Source organism: Haematobia irritans, chromosome 5 (assembly GCF_050003625.1).
Source record: "Haematobia irritans isolate KBUSLIRL chromosome 5, ASM5000362v1, whole genome shotgun sequence".
Taxonomy (NCBI): domain Eukaryota; kingdom Metazoa; phylum Arthropoda; class Insecta; order Diptera; family Muscidae; genus Haematobia; species Haematobia irritans.
Window position 1 is genome coordinate 136,369,484 of NC_134401.1, and position 18,551 is coordinate 136,388,034.

Consider the following 18,551-nt stretch of genomic DNA (forward strand, 5'->3'; position numbering starts at 1 on the left):
TTCAGCTAATTGAGTTTTGCGAATTTATTTATTTATTTATTAAAAAAAAATAAAAAATATATTTTATTTACACTTTTAAATTATAGTTAACTAGTCTAGTTTTGGGGACTTATTTTATTTTACAAGCTGAATATCGAATCTATTAAGCTAACTAAGCTTTCCATTTTATTTTATTTAGCTAGCTGAATAAGAATTTTATTATGGAAAAATACTAAATCAAATTCATTTAAATAATTAATAAAAAAATGTACATTTATCTAGCGGAAAAAAATTAAAAATCTACATGGAACAAGTAACATTATATTTACACTTCAAAATTATATTCAGCTAGTTAAGTTTTGGGAATTTATTTATTTATTAAAAAAATTAAAATAAAAAAAAACAATGGCTGAAAAATTTATATTTTATTTATAATTTTAAATTTTATATATCTAGTTAAATTTTGAGTACTTGAATATTGAATCTATTCAGCTAACAAAATTTTCCAATTTACTCTATTCAGCTAGCTGAATAAGAATTTTATTATGGGAAAATAATAAAATAATAATAAATAAATTAATTTAATTGAGCTTTTTTTAATTTATTATATTAAAAAATCAGCATGAATAAATTTTCCAATTTACTCTATTCCGCTGGCTAAATAAGAATTTTATTAAGGAAAAAGTACAAAATTCAATTCATTAAAAAAAATTTATAAATTAATATTTAGCTAAAAAAATATATATTATTTACACTTCTAAATTAAATTCAGCTAATTGAGTTTTTTTGTATTTAATTTTGTATTTTTGTATTTAATTTATTTTATTTATTTATTTAAAAAAATTAAAAAACAATAGCTGAAGAAATAATATTTTATTTACACTTTTAAATAATATTTAGCTAGTATAATTTTGGCAACTTATTTTATTTAACAATCTGAATATCGAATCCATTCTACTAACTAAATTTTCCAATTTACTCTATTCCACCAGCTGAATAAGAATGTTGCTAAAGAAAAAATACAAAATTCAATCCATTAAAAAAAATAACATTTTATTTACTCTTCTAAATTATATTCAGCATGAATAAATTTTTCAATTTACTCTATTCCGCTGGCTGAATAAGAATTTTATTAAGGAAAAAATTCAGTTCATTAAAAAAAATTAATTAATTAATATTAAGCTAAAAAAATAAAATGTTATTTACTCTTCTAAATTATATTCAGCTAGTTGAGTTTTTTTAATGTATTTTGTCTAAAAATTTGCATAAGAAATATTTTTTATTTACACTTCTATATTGTATTCCGTTAGTTTAATTTTGGGAATTTATTTTATTTATTTATTAAATAAATTAAATAAAAAACAATGTCTTAAAAATTAATATTTTATTTGCACTTTTAAATTATATTGAGCTAATTTAATAATGGGATCTTATTTTATTTAACAAGCTGAATATCAGCTAACAAAATTTTCCAATGTACTCTATTCCGCTAGCTGAATAAGAATTTTATTATGGGAAAAATGCTAAAGTCAATTCCTTAAAAAAAATAATTTATATTTAAAAATAAATTTTCCGATTTTCTCTATTCAGCTAGCCGATTAAGAATTTTATTAAGGAAAACATACAAATTCAATTCATTAAAAAAATTAATGAATTAATATTTAGCTAAAAAAAATAATATTTTATTTACACTTTTAAATTATATTCAGCTAGTTTTTTTTGCATTTGTTTTGTCTAAAAATTTGCATAAAAATATTTTTTATTTACACTTCCATATTATCCGCTAGTTTAATTTTGGGAATTTATTTTATTTATTTTTTTATTTTATTCAGCTAGGTGAATAAGAATTTTATTATGGAAAAATGCAAAATTCAATTAATTTAAATAATAAAAAAGTTGACATTTAGCAGTCGGAACAAATTAAAATTCAGCATGAAAAAACTTAATGCTATATTTGCACTTCACAAATATATTCAGCTAGTTGAGATTTTTGATTTTTTTTGGACTAAAACTTTTCATGAAAAAAAAATATTTTATATTTACACTTCTGTATTATATTCAGCTATTTGAATAAAAATTTTACTATGGAAAATATATTTATTTATTTTATTCAATTAGCTGAATATCGCGAATCTATTGTATTCAGCTAACTAAATTTGCCAATTTACTATATTCAGCTAGCTGAATAAGATTTATTTATTATGGAAAAATACTTAATGCCCCCCAAAAAAAAAGTTAAATTCATTAATATTTTTTCGCTAATCATAAAACTTATAACTAGTTTTGTGTTGATGGTTTTCTTTTTTTCACTGAAACGTTAATCATCATAAAATTGTATCATAAATCAAGAAACATATAATATTTCAACTATACACCATAGTGAGGGTAAAAACATCAACGACAATACATGGCATTTTGTTGAAATAAATCTTATCTAAATTTTTCATGTCTGATTGACTCTGAATGAGTGCCAAATTAAGAAAGCAAAAAAAAAAAAAAAAACAGAACAGCAAAACACTATAAGAAATTCCACACAAAATATGGCAATCAAAATATTCTGCGATTTGTCAGAAAGAATTAGAAAACCACCAAAAACGAAAAAAAAAATACTTTGTGTACTGAATTTTCGTCGAAATACTCGTGTGTTCGCTGTTAAACAAACCAGTCTGTGCTTGTTTTATTTATTTATTAATTTGTGACTTCGTAGACAAATAAAGATTATAAAAAAATTTATGATAATGTTTGCATATATTATAACAATACTATTTATATACATATATAGCGAATTTAAAATGACTCGATTATAACAAAGGCAATCAGACCAAACAGGCTGTCCGTCACAGCCATCGAAGCTATATGGGCAACATGAATTCAATTCATTTTCAAAAAAAAAAAACGAAATATCGCAGAAAATCTATCTGCAGCTCTATTCATTTGTACAGTGCTTGCATGGAATGGAATATGAATAATTATAGTGTTTTATTAGCTAGCTAACTGGCGGCTGGCGATTAGTTTAAGCTAAGTCACTTCGAGTCAAGTCAGCAAGCTTATCTGCTTCTGGGAGCCATACGACAACGTTTGCATAGACTTATTTATGGATGTAGGTTTGGTTTTCTTTATATTCTTGAATACTCTGCAACATACAATGGGATCTATTTATATGGGGACTAATATCGTTTGTAGTACAAAGAAATGTTGGTCTAGTGATGTTATCAGCCGTGTTAACAGAGTTCTGTTAAATTGTAAATATCAGATTAGGTTAAGTTTTAGTCAAATTATATATAAAAAAAATTTTGAAAATTTTTTGAACTAAGTTTAACTGAGTAACAGAGCTCTGTTAAGCCTTTAACATTGTTCTGTTAAGTTCAATAATAGCATATTTGCTGTAAATTTAGGATTAGCAAAAAAAAACTTTGTAATATAACAAAATATCGTTTGTAGTATATCGAAATGTTCGACTAGTAATGTTATCAGCCATGTTAACTGGTTAACAGAGTTCTGTTAAATTCTAAATGGCAGATTAGGTTAAAGTTTTAGTTAAATAATATATAAAAAAATTGTGAACATTTTTGAATCAAATTTAACTATGTAACAGAGCTCTGTTAAGCCTTTAACATTGTTCTGTTAAGTTCAATAATAGCATATTTGCTATAAATTTTGGATTAGCAAAAAAAAATACTTTGTAATATAACAAAATATCGTTTGTAACAACGAAATGTAGGTCATGTTATCAGCCATGTTAACCTGTTAACAGAGTTCTGTTAAATTCTAAATGAGAGATTAGGTTAAAGTTTTAGTTAAATAATATATAAAAAAATTGTGAAAATTTTTGAATCAACAGAGCTCTGTTAATCCCTTAACAGTGTTCTGTTAAGTTCAATAATAGCATATTTGCTGTAAATTTAGGATTAGCAAAAGGAAATATAACAAAAATCGCAAATATGAGTTATATAAATTTCGCTATGAGTACTAACGAGGTTGGAAATTTTTTGAATCAATTTTAAGTGGGAAACAGAGCTCTGTTAAGCCTTTAACATTGTTCTGTTAAGTTCAATAAAAGCATATTTGCTGTAAATTTTGGATTAGCAAAAAAAAAAAATACTTTGTAATATAATAAAATATCGTTTGTAATATAACGAAATGTTGGTCATGTTATCAGCCATGTTATCCTGTTAACAGAGTCCTGTTAAATGCTAAATGAGAGATTAGGTTTAAGTTTTAGTCAAATGATATATACTTTGTAATATAACTAAATATCGTTTGTAATATAACGAAATGTTGGTCGTGTTATCAATCATGTTAACCTGTTAACAGAGTTCTGTTAAATTCTAAATGAGAGATTAGGTTTAAGTTTTAGGCAAATGATATATAAAAATCTTTGAATTTTTTGAATCAATTTTAACTGAATAACAGAGCTCTGCTAAGCCCTTAACAATGTTCTGTTAAGTTCAATAATAGCATATTTGCTGTAAATTTAGGATTAGCAAAAAAATATACTTTGTAATATAACAAAAATATCGTTTGTAATATATCGAAATGTTCGACTAGTAATGTTATCAGCCATGTTAACTGGTTAACAGAGTTCTGTTAAATTCTAAATGGCAGATTAGGTTAAAGTTTTAGTTAAATAATATATAAAAAAATGGTGAAAATTTTTGAATCAATTTTAACTATGTAACAAAGCTCTGTTAAGCCCTTAACAGTGTTCTGTTAAGTTCAATAATAGCATATTTGCTGTAAATTTAGGATTAGCAAAAGGAAATATAACAAAATGTGCAAATATGAGATATATAAATTTCGCTATGAGTACTAACGAGGTTGGTCCCATACATTTTAAGTTAATTTAATTTTAAGAAAAGTTGTAAGAGTACCTTAAATTCGATATGGCTATAGTATTAAAAATTTTTTTTTTGTTTGTTTTTTTTTTTTTATTTATTCAAATTAAGCCACTGGTGGGGGTCTATTCATAGTTTTGTTTATACATACTGAGACATACATATATCGATATATGTATGCATATATAAGTACGAAATTTTATTTTATTTATTGTTTTTTTTTTTTTTGCAAATTTTCAACTTGGTGTCGTTGTCATCGTTGTCTTGATCTTTGCATTTGCATTGCTGTTATTGGTGTTGTTATATTGTCTGACGATATTTATAGAGGAACTATAATTCTGATGATATAGCGCTAAAGTTATTGTCGTTTTCAGTTACACTGCTACAATCGTTATTTGTTACTTTTTTTTATTTTATTTTTTTTGTTAAGTTCTGAAGTTAGCTGTCTGTCGGTCTGGGTGTATTTCAATTGGTTGCCAAGACACGTTCAAGTTTAAAATATGAAAAAAAATAAACTTTGCGCGCTCTAATACATTATCGCAACCCTATTTGAGGGTTTATTAAATATGGGTTTCCCAAAAAGGGTAAACCAAAAAAAAAAAATGAATATTCACAAGGAAAAAAAAGTAAATATGAATAAATAGATTTTCGAAGATTTAAAATTTCAATTTTAGAGATTTAAAAGCTTAATAAAAACTCAATTCAGCTAGCTGAATATGCATTGCAATAACAAAAATATACATCAAAGATTTATAATTTAAAATTTATGAATTAAAAAATCAATTCAGCTAGCTGAATAAGATTTTTTTTTTAAAGTCCATACAATACAGTTGAAAATCCATTCTATATGAAATTCAGCTAGCTGAATTAACATTAAGACCACAATTCAACTATTTTGTAAACGTCTTTTCCATTTGACTAAATAAAATTATAATAAAATTTCATTTGAGCTAGCTGCATATAGATTAAATTTAATCCAGAATTTACTTAAAAATCCCCTACATGCAATTCTATTTATATATAATGCAATTCAGCTATATGAATTAGGGATTAAGAATATAATTCCACCATTTTAGAAAGGAAGATTCCATTTTACCAACGAAAATTATAATAAAGATGCATAAGAGACAGCTGAATACAAATTAAATTTAATTTAAAATTTACTTCAAAGTCCACATGTTTCACACAATTCAGCTAGCTGAATTAGCGATTAAGAATATAAATCAACAATTTTATAAACTACCATTTATTTATTCATCTATAATTATAATCAAAGTGCATTAGATCAGCTAGTTTTAGAGCAAAAATTTAATTCAAAATTTGCTTCAAAGTCCAAACATTTCACTTTAATGCATTTAAACACAATTCAGCTAGCTGAATTAGGGATTAACAATTTTATAAACTACCTTTTATTTATTCATCTAAAATTAAAATAAAAGGGCATTAGAACTAGATGAATACAGCATAAATTTAATTCAAATATTGCTTTCAAGTTCACACTTTGCAATTTAAACCATATTAAAAGCAATTCAGCTAGCTGAGTTGAGGTTTTACGAGAATATAATTCGAAAATTTTTAAACTAATTTTTATTTATCAATCTGAAATTAAAATAAAAGTGCATTAGAGCTTGCCGAATACAGATTACACTTAAGGTAATTAATTCAAAGTTTGCTTCAAAATTCACTCCTTTCAGCTGAAACCATAATAAATGCAATTCAGCTAGCTGAATAATGAATTTAAAATAAAATTTAATCAACCTAAAATATATAATAATAGAATAATGCGACTAGCTGAATACAAGAGATGTTTTTTGTATTATTCAGCCATCTTGTGTTAATATCTTTTTTATATATTCCTGAAACATTCTTTAATTACTTAATTAAATTTAATTCAGCTAAGTGAATTTTGCATTAAAGAGGAAATTTACTCAGCTGAATTTGTTTTAAAAGCAATTTTGCTAGCTATCAATTCTATAAATTAATTTTCTAATTATTTTACATTATAAAAATTCTATAAATATAAAAACAAAACTAGCTGAATTACTATATATTACTATATATAGAATTCAGCTAGGTTTATATTATTGAATACATATTACTTTATAACACATACGTTTCAAAGATATTTAAACATTTACTGAATTTTCACAAAGCTGAATATTACTTAAATGCAATTCCCCTTAATTTATTTTTAAATTCACGCAGCTGAATTGGCGTTATATTTTTTTTATAAGCTCAAGTGTTGTAAGGTATTGTTGACAACATAACAATTCAGCTAGCTGAATATATGAAAACATTATTCAATATTCATCGTTAATATCGAAATGTTCAATATACCTTAATTCACTTAGCTGAATATTATTTAAATACAGTTAATATTAAAATCACACAGCTGAATTGGCGTCATATTATCTTATAAGCTCAAATGTTGTAAGGTATTCCCCAATTATTGGTGTCATCACAATTCGGGTAGCTGAATATATGAAAACTTTATTCCACATTTATTTTAAATTGCTCAATGCTCAAAACATTGGAATTCAGCGAGCTGAATAAGCCTTATTTTATCTTAAATAAAGAGATTAATACTCTTACTCATATAACAGGAAGCTGAATATTATTTCCATAAAATTTTTCCAGCTGAATATATCGAAAACATTATTCCATATTCATTTTAAATGCCGTAATGCTCAATATATTGCAATTCAGCTAGCTGAATAAACGTTATTTTATCTTAAATAAAGAGAGTAATACTCTTACTCATATAACAAGGAAGCTGAATATTATTTCAATACAATTTACCTAGCTGAATATATCAAAACAGTATCCCATATTCATTTTAAATGCCATACTGATCAATATATTTTGCAATTCAGCTAGCTGAATAAGCGTTGTAAGGTATTCCCCAATTGTTGCTGTCACCACCACCATCGCCATCTGATTATATGCGCCTTAGATAGATGTCATCGAGTGAAGGTGTTTAATTGTCAAGTAATCGCTGCAGTGTTATAAGTCGCCGAAAAGACACATTTGCCAATCCATCTACAGTTTGTGTTTTTTTGCGCGTTTAGTGTAAGCTATCAACAATATAATTTACGAAACATTGCTATTATTATTATTATTAGTAGTATGTTGTTGGCGTTTTGTTTATATTTCTTTACCCCGACTACTCACTCTGTGGTTTTGTTTCAATAATTATCAGTTTTATTGCATTAGTTGACGACGACGACGAATAGCTAGCGATAGCTGGCAGCTGACGTCAGTTGTTCAAGTATGTACGACTTTTGTTGTTGTTGCTGTTCTTGTTGTTTATGATTATTACTTTTGTAGAGATATTGTCAACTGTAGGTATGTGTATTTAACACATTCAGCAGCAAAATGAAACAACAGAAAGAAAAAAATTATAAGTAGTACTGATAATGATATTATTAGCAAAAAACCCCAAAAACCAGTGAATTGATATCAAACCTCAAAGTTGATTTCATATCTACCCCATGCATGCAAAGTGATGACTATAGGTATACTGAAAGAAAAAAATTGTCTACTTTTGCTGCCATAAGCCCGGTATACAGTGAAATTTCTCTTATTCATAGGAAATGCATATGATTTTAAAAGTTTATGAGAACGATGTTATCGATTGTATGACATTTTAGTCGCATTACAATCACATGAGGAAAATTGCCTTATGCAAAGAGTTTAGCCTTATGCTTATGATGGGAAAAATTTAAATAGCATATCAGGCTTTACAGACAAGTATAGTAAACCATTTTATCGACATGCAAGAGAAAGTTTCTCTCTCGAAATCCCTTCTAAAATACGGCATGTAAGATCAAATTTCTATTGAGATACCTACTGGCAATCTTAAGCCTAGTACTAAGATCACGTTTTCGCACGAAAAATTGTTATACTCTATATAAAAAACGTTAGCGCGGAATACATGCGAAATCTTTGTTTTGAGCATTTTCAGACACATATTTATACAACCCTGGATTTTTCGCACGAAAGATTGGGCAGGCATATTATTTCGCATAATTAAGTAAACAGACCCTATTTACGGAAATAGATCAAGATATTCGTTTTTCGCAGAAATGAACTTAGTACTAAGCATTAAGTATAAGTCGAGACTTTACAGAAAAGTACGGATACCGGCCATATCGATTTTCTATAGAAATAAAATTTTGAAAAAATTTTCTATAAAAATAAAATTTTGACAATTTTTTCAATAGAAATAAAATGTTGAAAACTTTTCTGTAGAAATAAAATTTTGACAAAATTTTCTATAAGAATAAAATTTTGCGAAAACTTTCTATAGAAATAAAATTTTGACAAAATTTTCTATAGGAATAAAATTTTGCCAAAATTTTCTATAGGAATAAAATTTTGCCAAAATTTTCTATAGAAATAAAATTTTGCGAAAACTTTCTATAGAAATAAAATTTTGACAAAATTTTCTATAGAAATAAAATTTCGACAACATTTTCTATAGAAATAAAATGTTGACATAATTTTCTATAGAAATAAAATTTTTAAAAAATAAGATTTGTTTGTTTGGTAGTTTTTTTGGTAGTATTTTCTCTAAAATTTGATAGATTATTTATGGCTCGAATGGCAACCGTGATTGGTGCCCCGTTTTGTTGACATTCAAGAGAAAAATTCTATCGAAATATATACTGGACCACCTTTGTGAAAGGACTAGGCTTTACTGAAAAATACGGAAAAGCCGTTTCATTGACTTGTAAAAGAAATTTTAAGATTGGTAACATTTCTGAAAATTTCATACTTTCATATAGAACACACTGAAAATTCGACATCGAAAAGTGCGTTTTCGTTTTCGCCAGCACATGTTCCATAAGGTGTTAGATTTAAGTGGCAGACTGCTTTTCTTCAGGCTCACTTATGCGCTTTACCGACTATCAGTTATTCCGGACGACAGTGCTCGTGTCGAACATATCCCATATATTGTGCACATTATAAGTTAAGTCCGAAAGCATAATCGATACTGCTGCATGTTTATGGGATCGATAACACATTAACCGATTATTTAGTCATCGCCGACAAGTCGTATCGATGCGACACACTGTAAGATTCTTTACAAACACCGACATTCCGTCCGGAATAACTGATAGTCTGTAAAGCGCATTCGACTATTAGGTCTATTGTGATCAGATATTGTTATCGACATCCATGGAAACCACTTCTCTAAATGGTTTCACACATAGTGTTATACGTGTAAGTTCCTTTCACAAAGTTCACAAAGGATTTGTTTGACAAACCTAACCTAAATCATAATTTGTAGTGTCGATAGAACCGTCATTTCTATATGAACTCATAACTATTGGTATATCCTCCAAATAAATGCTAATAGGAATTGGAGAAACGTACATCAAATTATTTTTATCAATATTCATTTATAATTTATGATGTGTACAAAACAGTTTCTTCAAACAAAATTGGTGTAATCTAAAGCAGAGAGAGAGAGAGAGAGAGAATGAGAGTATTTTATTTAATACAATATCAGCCTGATCACTTGTTGCAGTTAGAATTTTTGTGGGGAGATTACAGCAGGCATTTCATAACGACGATGTATTTCACAGCCGTAGGTCTGATTTAGTTTAAATAGATTTAAATAGAGAAAGACCTTAATTAGAGTTTGTGGTGTCGATAAAACCATTGGTTGTATATGACTAGCATTTATTCCTTCCAATAAATGCTAGCGGAGATCGAGAAAACTGCACTATAGTCATTTGTAATTCAGAGAGAGAGAGAGAGAAACTTCACTAGAGGAAATTTAATAAATTTTAAAAATTTTAGTGAAATAAAAGTACAATTACAAAATATTTTGTATTAATATCTATTGATTTTTTTTCAACATTACAAATAAAAAACAACATTTTTTGTTTGTGTATATATTTAATGTATAAAAATTTATTTAATTTCTACCTATTCACCCCAAACTATGTGGAGTAAGCCTAAAAGGTTTTAGTCATTGCTTGTGGGGTAGAGTATGTAATTGATTGAGGATATTCAAAGACCAGGAGTATAATGGAGTGGAGGGCTTTGGATTTTTTATTGCTGTGATAACAATGAAAAGATAAAGAAATGTTGTTTCTCTTACCAGCACCTCATCATGCCAGTCACAATTACAAACATACAGAAACGGGACAAAAACCTTCTCGAATATGTCCCCCCAACACATCAAGAAAAGAAGACACTATCGAATCACCACCCACAATCTATACGTACGAAAGCATATACACATACACATAAATATATATGTAAGAGGTATCCGTGGTTGTATCTGTGCCTGCTTTTATTCTATTCGGTCTTGAATATCTCGAATTTCTAATCGAGACCGTCCATGATGAGTCATGGACTGGAGATGTTTCATTCGTATTGACAAGCCCGCGCAAATATATGGTGTTCTTGTTGAATTGTGTGTTTATAAAAAAATATTATTTATTTATTTACATACATACATATATATTTTTTTTTCATTTTGTTATCAAACGTTATATTTGTATTTTTTTTATTCTACTCTATGGAAGAATTAAATATATATGCATATATATTTAATGTCATAACAATGGCTTGCTCGTTGACAGACACACTGACTGATTGACTGGTTGGCTAATTGTATGACTGACTGTGGTGTCTTATCTTGAAATATTTTATTTCATTTATTTGTTATTAAGATATCTTTCCAGAAATTCTAGATTTCTCATTTGTTGGCATTATTGGATTATCATTATTATTATCATTATTTCGTTTTTGTTTTTTGTTAATCATTTCTTTTAATGTTTCATCAAGATTTGGTGTTTTTGCTGGTATTGTTTTATTTAAAATTCCATTGAAATATTATGAGATAAAACTCTCACGAAAAAGTCACATGTATAAAAGGTTAAGTAGGTGTTTTATGTGCGCCAAGTTGATTCGAAAAAAAAAAAATAACAATATATACATACATTTCAAGTTTTTTTGCTAATAAAATTATTATCAAGTGGCTTTATATATATAAAAAATAATATATTGAGATTTCTGTCTTATTATATTGGGGGTTATATTAAACGAACTGAATTTGGGTTAAACAATTTAAAAAAATCTAAAAGTCGACGTTTTGATAAATAAAAAAGCTACAGCTATATTTCTGTGGGACGTTATTATCGATTGTTCAAATTTCGACGAAATTTCTGCTAATTGTAAATTATACCAGGAATTGCTTAATTATTCATCTTTTGCGATAATTCCTTTTATATGCCGATAATGCAGTTGCGGAAATTTCGATAGCAAAAATACCTAAGATTTTCTTAAGCCTGTTATGCACCTCTAGCGAAAATTTCGCTTGCGTGTCAATAACACAGTTTTGTCATGTATTTCTTATGGGGACAAAATGTAAACAATCGATAATAACGCCACACTGTTAGAAAAATATGTTTTTCATATGTTCCGATATAAACAAAATGTGTTTCGGGCACAATTTTTAAACACAATATATTTAAGTGCAAACATGTAATGTTCCTAAACTAACACAAAATGTTTGGGACATCTATGTTAATATGTTAGAATATATTATGTTTGGGGCATGAATGTTTCATAAAAATCATATGTGTGAATGCAAACATATATAAATTTACAAATTTCGAGTAAACATATATATGTTGTGATACTTTATTCAGAGAGCGACAGAGAGAGATGGACTGCTTAGTATAGAGAAAGAAATAGAGATGGAAACCGGGAGGGTTGATTAAAAAGTATCAACATAACACAGCGAGAGAATGAAATGAGAGAAATTTCTGTGAAACCGATTGTATGTTGTTTCGGAAAACTATTTCATGATAAGGCCAAAAATTTAATATGCTTAAGTCTGAATATTATTTAATTTGAATGTTAGAAGGAGTATTCGGAATAAAGAGAATAGACATTCGGAACCAAGAGAATAGACATTTGAAAAAAACCGACATATTTGTATTACAGAAAAAGATGCGAAGAACTAAAAAATTTCGTGGAAGTGAAAATTATGTGAGGGAATGAACACATTCTTCTTTGGGGAATTCTTCCAAGCATATACTATTTTTGGACTCAAAATGCTTCCAAACATATAATATGCTCACATAAAACAAACATATTAATGTTTCGGCGGTATCCAATAATATATGTGCTTCCTGCAAAATATGTTTGGAACATATGTTAGAGAAGCGATTTTTTTTGAGGGTGCACACGGAATTTTCGTTAGGAAATTTCCGCTGGAGGTGTATACCGGCCTATTTTAGGATAATAGCTAAACATAAACAATAACAATATAGAATAGCTATACAAGAAGTGATTAGATTCACTTCAAATAGTGTACAGCCAAATATTTTCGCCTCAAGTTAAAAAAATTGTTGCTTATTCTTGTATATCAATCAATCAAATCTAATAACGGTAACTTTGCAGTTGTTATTGTTGTTTAGCGAGCAAGTTTTTATGAAGAAAGAGAGAGAGAGAGAGAGAAAGCAATGAGATGATTACGTTTTGTGACAAGAGACTGGGTGATAGGGAGAGAGAAAGCAATCAAACAACAAGCTATTTTTCATACCTGTAGGTTTAAATAAAATACTATAAACTAAGTAAAAAAAACTCTTAGAACTTTTGTGCTCACTTGGGAGAGAGAGTGTAAGAGAGTTTAATTTTAATGTTATTTGTCCACTTTCAGGGTGTGCAAGTTTGAGAGGTGTCATCGTAAATCTCAACTCCAATAATTTTTGATCAAAGACGGTGAAAATCTAATGTCTCTCTCTTTTAAAATATTGTAAATCTCTCTTTTAAAATATTTATACATACATACGTTTTTTTTTACAACTAATCAACACTTAATTATATTGTATAACACTAATTATCTAACTTTCGTTCGTTAATTATTATTTTAGATGATCCTGGCGGTACAAAAGATCAAACACATTCACAATCGGTAACGAATCATAGCAATATGGAAGCTACTACTGCAACGACACCAGCAGCAGGAGCCACAACAACAACAACAAAATATTATAATAAAACGAAACAAAATAACAACAACAATAATAATCATCATCAACAACAACAACAAACACAAAATAAAAGTACAACAAGTAGTGGGAAGAGAAATCAACAGCAAACATATCGTGATTTAGAAGATAGCCAAGAACCCCAAAAGAAATTAACAGCAAAGCAAGCTAAGCAAGCAGCGAAATTAGCAGCTCAACAACAACAACAACAACAAAATAACAAAAATGATACCCGACAAGGGTCACAGCAACAACACAAGGATGTTTCCAAAACGATGACAACTATATTATCGGAAAAGGAAACTAAATCAATACCTGCCATCAATAACCAGAAAACAATAAACACCACCTCCACCACCTCATCCTCGGCCACAGCCACAGCAAACAATACCAATGTGAATGTTTCTGTGTCAACAGCAAAGGCGACAGTGATGACAAGCCAACGCAGCAGCAATATTGATAGCAGCAGCGGCAGCAGCAGTAATTACGCTAATAGCATTAGTAATAGTTCAAATTTCAATAAAAGTGATAATAGTTTCAATAAACTTAGCAACAACAATAACAATAGTGATCATCATCATCAACAACAACAGATTAGAGAACATCCAAACAGCACTAGTGATAATTTAAACTCTGCTGCGGCAGAAGATATGGGCGCCTCGGTGGCGGCTTGGAATAATTCCAAATATTTACACAAAAAATTTAAACGCTTAGCAAGTACAACAGAGAATGATGTACTGCAACAACAACAAGAGGCTGAAAAATTGCGCACCACTTCAATGTCATCGGCCAGTTCATCAGTGTCATCACCACCACCACCAGCACCACCAGCACCACCGTCACAAACATCCAATATCCAACAATCAGCACTACCCGCCACCCAACAAGCATCAGCGTCGTCAACTTCAGTACAACAAAACTCTGACCATCCAGGGTATTCCTTGAAAGATGAACAGCCTATGCATTTAAAAAATGGTTATATCCAAAAACCTCAGCAGGAGGTAGGGACGCCATTGATTTCCGACAATAATGCTATGTTACAAAATCAAGTTTTATTGCAAATTGCCCAACATCAACAGCAGCAGCAAACGCCACAACAGAATACCCATCTAGGGACAAATGCTGCAAATCCTATGGAGGACCTTAACGTATCAAGTACTGCTAATAATTGCAATACATCATCAATACAACCAGCCTCTTCTACTGCTGGCAGTGGGGGCGGTGGTGGTGGACGTTATATTTGTCCCTATTGCAATTTAAGCTGTACGAAGCCTTCGGTGCTTCAAAAACATATAAGAGCTCATACCAACGAGCGACCATATCCCTGTGATATCTGTGACATTGCTTTTAAGACGAAAAGTAATCTTTATAAGCATTGCAGGTTAGTTACTTTTTCTAAAATAATTTCGTTAATGCTTTCAATACGATCCATTTTGTTTTCTTTAGATCTCGTTCCCATGCAGCCCGCCAGAAAGGTATTGAAGTGCCACCTGATGCCGATGATGGTCTTTCAGATCAGGATGTTGATCCTGAATTAAGTAATAGCAGCTCAGAAGTGGTAAGTTTGAGTGAAATGCCATTTTTTGTACTAAAAACAAAATTCGATCCCTTTAAACCTATCTCTAACGAGGGTTTTGGGCTCTAGAGCCCTGTACAGAGTGTGGTATAGGGAAATTTCATAACATGCTTAATTTTCTTTAGAAATAAAATATAGGCAACATTTTTTATAGAAATAAAAATTTGCAAAAATTTTCTATAGAAATAAAATTTTGCAAAAATTTTCTATAGAAATAAAATTTTGCAAAAATTTTATATACAAATAAAATTTTGACAAAATTTTCTATAGAAATAAAATTTTGCAAAAATAAAATTATGTAAAATAAAATTATGCAACAATTTTCTATAGAAATAAAATTTTGCAAAAATTTTCTATGGAAATCAAATTTTGATAAAATTTTTTATAGAAATAAAGTTTTTACACAATTTTCTATGGAAATAAATTTTTGCAAAAATTTTCTATAGAAATAACATTTTGCAAAAATTTTCTATAGAAATAAAATTTTGCAAAAATTTTCTATAGAAATAAAATGTTGCAAACATTTTCTATAGAAATAAAATTTTGCGAAAAATTTCTATAGAAATAAAATTTTGCAAAATTTTCTATAGAAATAAAATTTTGCAAAATTTTCTATAGAAATAAAATTTTGAAAAAATTTTTATAGAAATAAAATTTTGAAAAAAAGTTTTATAGAAATAAAATTTTGCAAAAATTTTCTATAGAAATACATTTTTAACAAAATTTTTATAGAAATAAATTTTTGAAAAAAGTTTTATAGAAATAAAATTTTGCAAAAATTTTCTATAATTTTCTATATATATACATTTTTAACAAAATTTTCTATAGAAATAAAATTTTACAAAAATTTTCTATATAAATAAAATTTTGCAAAAGTTTTCTATAGAAATCAAATTTTGATAAAAATGTTTATAGAAATGAACAATTTTCTATGGAAATAAAATTTTCAAAAATTTTCTATAGAAAAAAAATTTTAAAAAATTTTTATAGAAATAAAATTTTGAAAAAAGTTTTATAGAAATAAATTTTTAACAAAATTTTCTATAGAAATAAAATTTTGAAAAAATTTTTATAGAAATAAAATTTTGAAAAAAGTTTTATAGAAATAAATTTTTAACAAAATTTTCTATAGAAATAAAATGTTGATAAAATTTTTTATAGAAATAAACAATTTTCTATGGAAATAAAATTTTGCAAAAATTATCTATAGAAATAAAAGTTTGCAAACATTTTCTATAGAAATAAAATTTTCCGAAAAATTTCTTTAGAAATAAAATTTTGTAAAAATTTTCTATAGAAATAAAATTTTACAAACATTTTCTATAGAAATAAAATTTTGGAAAAATTTTCTATAGAAATAAATTTTTGTTAATCTTAGTCATAACTTTTTTCTCCATTTTGTTCATTTCAGTTAAGTCGTACCGGTTCTCCCATGGAAGAGATGACCGCCCACAATCATGTAAATACCCACCAGCAACAGTTTAACGAACCACAACACAACACGACGAGTACCGTAATACCCACACCCCTGAATTCTGCCTCATCATCATCAGCTGCTGGGGCATCGCCATTACCACCTGCTTCACCAGTTGCATCCAGAACGCCGTCAGCGTATATGCAACACAGTCAACAGATGCAACAGCATCAATTACCATTGGGTTCACCAGCGGCAGGAACGCTACCGCCGCCCACAAATAATATGACCGGAGCCAGTAGCAATAGCGGTAGCAGTATAAGTTCTGCGGCATTTACCAATGTTCAAAAGCAAGCCATCGATAAGCCATATAAACCAAAATTTCATAATGCGTCTTTGTATGCATCTCCCAAAGAGGCTGCTGCAGCCGCAGCAGCAGCGGCGGCTGCTGTTGCATCAACGGGCATAACTTTAGCAACGACTGGAATGTCCACACCTTCACCGGTGACCGTGTCGTCGTCGTCGGTGACGACAATACCCATAAGAGAAATTAGGACACCGCCGCAATTTCAGCAACAAAACCAACATGCAACAACAACACCGCCAAAACATCCGGAAGTTCCCACCGTTAATTCTGTGCCACCGCAGAATCTAAACCATTCACAACAACCATTGTTGATTGAAACCCAGAAATTATCTGGAATTCAGCAATCATCACCTGCCCTTCATACTACTTTGGTGCATTTGCCACCCCAACCGTCACCTGGGCATATGAATGCACCAACGCCGCCACATCATCCTTCTTTGTCGCCCAGTACACAAATTAAGCTGAATAATCATATCAGTAGCCATCAGTTGCAACAATTGCAAAGTCAAGCTCCACCTCCGCCACATCATCATTTGTTGGGACCTCCACCACCGCAAACTAATGCTTTGCCCCTCTCCTTGGCCCCTTACTATTTGGGACCAGCTCCACCGGGGTCACCAGGTGCTCTATTGCATCCATCGGCTCATCCAGCGTTCTATAATCCTATGGCAGCCGCAGCAGCGGTAGCCCATCAACAGGCCTTTGCTTCCCTGCATCTTATGACACCGCAACAACAGCAACAATTCCGTCATCAATTACAGTTACAACAACAACATTTGCAACATTTACAACATTCCGCAGCAGTAGTAGCAGCAGCAGCCGCTTCCTCTTCCTCTCTTCCTGCATCACAGGCGGCAACACAAAACCAACCAGCGCCACAACAAACCCCACCCACGGTGGCCTTGGCCCCTTCAACAGCTCAACCGGTAATAGCTCCACCGTCTCCAGTCCAAAGCCACATAAAGTCATCATCTACGATGGTGGTTGTTGGTGGTGCTGCTGGTGGTGTTGGTGGCACTAATCTAAGGCAATCACCTGCCCATAACCCAAATAATTTGCATCATCCCAAAGCCAATGCCCCAATAGTCCCAACATCCAATATTGGACATCCTACTGCCCAACAAAGTTCTTTGCATTATTTGGCCAATGCAGCCTCAATGGCTACAGCTCTAAATACACAAGCGCCAGTTTCAAATAGTAAAGTCAGTATGGATACGGATCAGCAACAACAGATGACTATAGTAAGTCAACAAAGGTCAAATACAAATCTCCTGCAGACCTCCAATAATACGGGGATGGGAGAAGTGACATTGGTAAGATTTGCTTTGCTTTTTTTTGGATAACCCTAAAAATTCAGTTTTTC

At 29.5% G+C, this 18,551-nt stretch overlaps 1 protein-coding gene across 5 annotated transcripts in view; it reads left to right on the forward strand.

Moving 5' to 3' along the window:
* Positions 1-18,551, forward strand: part of shn (zinc finger protein schnurri) — a 239,578-nt gene that overhangs the window by 210,611 nt on the left and 10,416 nt on the right. For all 5 annotated transcript variants that reach the window (XM_075313247.1, XM_075313248.1, XM_075313249.1 and 2 more), the window contains 3 exons: positions 13,715-15,212; positions 15,278-15,389; positions 16,819-18,501. In XM_075313247.1, the coding sequence (XP_075169362.1) occupies positions 13,715-15,212; positions 15,278-15,389; positions 16,819-18,501 (3,293 nt within the window). The remainder of the gene's footprint in view (positions 1-13,714; positions 15,213-15,277; positions 15,390-16,818; positions 18,502-18,551) is intronic.